The sequence below is a fragment of the Scomber japonicus genome, chromosome 23, assembly GCF_027409825.1.
Source record: "Scomber japonicus isolate fScoJap1 chromosome 23, fScoJap1.pri, whole genome shotgun sequence".
Lineage (NCBI taxonomy): Eukaryota > Metazoa > Chordata > Actinopteri > Scombriformes > Scombridae > Scomber > Scomber japonicus.
In genome coordinates this window covers 24,468,010-24,472,284 of record NC_070600.1, presented here as the reverse complement: position 1 = coordinate 24,472,284, position 4,275 = coordinate 24,468,010, and the positions used below count along the sequence as shown (strand labels likewise).

The window sequence follows — 4,275 nt, the reverse complement described above, 5'->3', positions numbered from 1 at the left end:
TCTCTCTCTCTCTCTCTCTCTCTCTCTCTCTCTCTGTCTCTCTCTCTCTCTCTGCTGTGCTTTAAACATTTCTCAATGACTCTCACATTCATGTATCTGCTGCTCTGAGCTGATTCGGGATGCAAATCTGTTTTTTCCTCCTCATGTCATCTCTCTCTCTCTCTCTCTCTCTCTCTCTCTCTCTCTCTCTCTCTCTCTCTGTTTCTTTTTTTCATTTTCCCCCTGCGGCTCCCTGGGGCCATTCCATGGGAAAAGAAACTTTTCCTGCAGCCCTGGGAGAAATCCAGCTATTTTAGGAAAACACGTCACTGCCTTGAGCTGCAGCCCAGAAACGCTCTCTTATTTCCATCATCCAGCTATTTTTTTTTTCTCTCCTCTTGACTTGTTGCACAGCTCAGGAGTGTTTACCCTCCATACAGAGACATGTTGCTGTGAAACTGCTGGATCTCATTTTGCGTAGAAAAGCCGGACAGAAGAATAAAAAAAGCTTCTTTCTTTTCTCTGTCTTGTTTTCCATGCAGCGTGCACCATGCCTGCAGCAGACACAGCTCAGGCATGACAGATCCTGCAAGTCGTGCACAACTTGTGGAGCAGCTGAGCAGCTGAGCAGCGTTCAGGCTGTTGTGGAGACGTCAGCGAGGTTTCGTCTGGAAGCGGCTGCGGCGTGACATTGCAGAGCCTCCTTTTTTCTCCTCACCCCTCTTTCTTTCTCCTCTGTGTGTGTGTGTGTGTGCCGTGGATGCATGAAAGGGTGGATAAATGAAAGAAGACGAAACCCTGAGCTACAGGTATCAAATCATGAATGAAAAAAACGACGATTATGCATGAAAAGAAAAATCATCGTTTTTGCATGACATGAATCGTGATTTTCACGTTTCCAAACACACATTCACGTCTTCATCATCACTGCATGCTCATATGTGCAAACATCACATCATATTTCACCATAAACAGTAACTCCTGTGATAACCTTGAGCCTGTGCCAAGCGGAGACAACAGGTCCATTACGCACAACACTTTCTGTGCACGCAAACTCTTAAAAAACACCTTCATGATTTCTCATTAAATGGATCATATCTCGTGTGTTTGTTTCTAAATAGCTGGATCACATTCATCCTGAGCATATGTGCGTGCATGTGTGTGTGTGTGTGTGTGTGTGTGTGTGTGTTTTTATTTCCTCCTCAGTGAGAGAGCGTGCACACACACCCCACACGTCAGCTCGGGGAGGGCAAAGCCTGCTTAAAATGCAGCGAATGTGACAGCCGAGCCGATAGTCCAGACTACAACAGCGCGTGGACGGGAAGGTGAGCGTGGAGAGGAGGGAGGGGGGGGACAAAAAAAAACAAAACAACAAAAAAATGCCATCGGAACCAGCTCACCCGCAGACGTGACACCGAGAAAAAAAAGAAAAACAGGTACTTGGATTGGTACCTAACTCTGACCCGGAGGTGTCGGAGGGGGAACTGAGAGGACTGAGGAGCGGGGAGTGTCGCCCTTGTCTGGGGGGGAAAGATGACAGTGGTGCCCGGAGAGAACCTGGATGAGACTGTGGCACTGGCCGCCCTGTCAGCCCAGGATGTGTACGACCCGGAGCGAGCCGAGAACCAGGACTGCTGTGAGCGGGTGGTCATCAACATCTCCGGGCTTCGGTTCGAGACTCAGCTGAAGACCCTCGCCCAGTTCCCCTCCACTCTGCTGGGGAACCCCCGCAAGAGGATGCGCTTCTTCGACCCGCTGAGGAACGAGTATTTCTTTGACAGGAACAGACCCAGCTTCGATGCCATCCTCTACTACTACCAGTCCGGCGGCAGGCTCAGGAGACCCGTCAACGTGCCGGTGGACATCTTCATGGAGGAGATTAAATTCTACGAGCTGGGGGAGGAGGTGATTGAGAATTTTAAGGAGGATGAGGGGTTCATTAAGGAGGAAGAGCGCCCGCTGCCTGACAATGAGTTCCAGCGGCAGGTTTGGCTCCTGTTTGAGTATCCAGAGAGCTCCGGACCCGCCAGAGGGATTGCAATAGTTTCCGTTCTGGTCATTCTCATCTCCATTGTGATTTTCTGCTTGGAGACTTTACCGGAGTTCAGAGAAGAAGCCAGAACATTTGACGAGCCGCTGGCTGTGAACGGAACCGCGCGCGCAAAGAAGCCAAACCCGTTCACAGACCCGTTCTTCATCGTGGAGACTCTGTGTATCATCTGGTTCTCCTTTGAGCTGCTGGTCCGGTTCCTCGCGTGCCCCAGCAAGCCCGCCTTCTTCAAGAACATTATGAACACCATCGACATCGTGGCCATCATGCCGTACTTCATCACACTGGGTCTGGAGCTCGCGGAGCACCAGGGGAACGGGCAGCAGGCCATGTCTCTGGCTATCCTGAGGGTCATCCGCCTGGTCCGGGTCTTCCGGATCTTTAAGCTGTCCAGACACTCCAAGGGTCTGCAGATCCTCGGGAAGACGCTGCAGGCCAGCATGAGGGAGCTGGGACTGCTCATCTTCTTCCTCTTCATCGGAGTCATCCTCTTCTCCAGCGCGGTGTACTTTGCGGAGACCGACGACCCAGATTCGGGCTTCAGCAGCATCCCGGACGCTTTCTGGTGGGCTGTGGTATCCATGACAACGGTGGGGTACGGGGACATGTGTCCGGTCACCATCGGGGGGAAGATCGTGGGCTCGCTGTGCGCCATCGCCGGCGTGCTCACCATCGCGCTGCCGGTGCCGGTCATCGTCTCCAACTTCAACTACTTCTACCACCGGGAGACGGAGCACGAGGAGCAGTTCCAGTACACGCACGTGACCTGCGGGCAGCTACAGCCGCAGTTTGGGGAGTTCAAGAGGAGCGAGAGCAAACCGTCTCTGTGCAAGTCTGACTACCTGGACAGCGAGGACGCGGACTCCATCAAATACACCAACTGCAGCCCGCACAAAGCTTACAGCGGGAAGCTCACAGATGTATGATCTGATCTGAGTTTAAACTCACGAGCTCCTTATTTCTGCCATCAAACGGGAATCATTTAAAAATCACAACAGTTGATGGATTATAAGAGAATTCACATGATTTATCCTCCTGAAACTGTCTTCCATTACGCGCTTCATGAGTCAAAGATCAGCCTAAAGCCAATCGTAGCACTTTAACCAGTAGTCATGTTTCTCTTAGTAAAGGCGTCATTTGTTGCCCGAGTCGCAGGTTGAACGTTTACATTTGATTTTTCAGTCTGTTTGAAGAAGCTGAGTTACACCACAGGACCAATGTAGTCTAAATATACAGACTGATGCAGACAGAGGCACATGGTGGATGTTGTTAATATGGTCTCTCTCACACACACACACACACACACACACACACACACACACACACACACACACACACACACACACACACACACACACACACACACACACACAAGCGCGCACCTGTTATTTCAGCCTCATGTATTTTCCATTCAAAGCTGGCTGGAGCTCAGTGTTGGATCAGGTGATGTGTTATTTCAACTGACAGCACGATGGAAGAATCGATTATCCTAAAATTAAACGACTTCAATGTCAGATTTTAGTAGAATCGACTCAACACAAACAGCCTGTAAGACAAGACCCGGGGCTCAAACACCCCCCCCCCCCTTTTTTAATTAGGTGCAGGTTTAAATATTATATTTTGCAGGCTTTAATCTGCTTGTGAATCAGATGCAAGCGATTTGCAAACCGACAGCGCCCCTGTGTGGATGAAACGCAGCATTGCACCCCTACCACCCCCCGTGTCAGTGGATGCAGTTTCTATAGCAACCTTCCAGACTTTTCTGTATTGTCTGCCACAGGAATGAAAGGACGCAGGCTGAAAGTGTAGAGACAGAGAAAACCACCATGTTGTGGAAGCCTCCATGTTGTCTGATTCCACCAGCTGAAAGTAACGTATCAGGAAACATGATCCAGCAGCCAGATGTCATGTGACCTGCTATCACCACTCAGAGAACAGGCTCACACTGAAGCTCCAGACAACTATTATTAATAATTATCTGATATTTTAGAAAGAGAATAAAAATGGCAGATAATATAAAATGCTCATTCTGAACCCTGAGCCTAAAGCGATGGTTTAATAATCAGAAGTTTGACAAGAAAAAAAACCTAAAAGCGATTTAATTTAAGAAAAAAAAAATTAAAAGCTCGACCAACGCTGGATCTGTGAGGCTGAAAAACAATATGGTACTTATTGTTTTTACTTAAATATTAGTCTGCGCTTGTGTGTCATGTGACGTGTGACTTGCAGGTTATTTTACATTTTAT

General features: G+C 49.0%; 1 protein-coding gene across 1 annotated transcript; it reads left to right on the top strand.

Moving 5' to 3' along the window:
* The first annotated feature begins 1,316 nt into the window (after positions 1–1,316).
* On the top strand, positions 1,317–3,583 carry LOC128385138 (shaker-related potassium channel tsha2-like). The gene has a single exon (XM_053343999.1). It carries the CDS (start codon positions 1,513–1,515, stop codon positions 2,953–2,955), a length of 1,443 nt encoding a protein of 480 aa, XP_053199974.1. The 5' UTR covers positions 1,317–1,512; the 3' UTR covers positions 2,956–3,583.
* Positions 3,584–4,275: the final 692 nt, after the last annotated feature.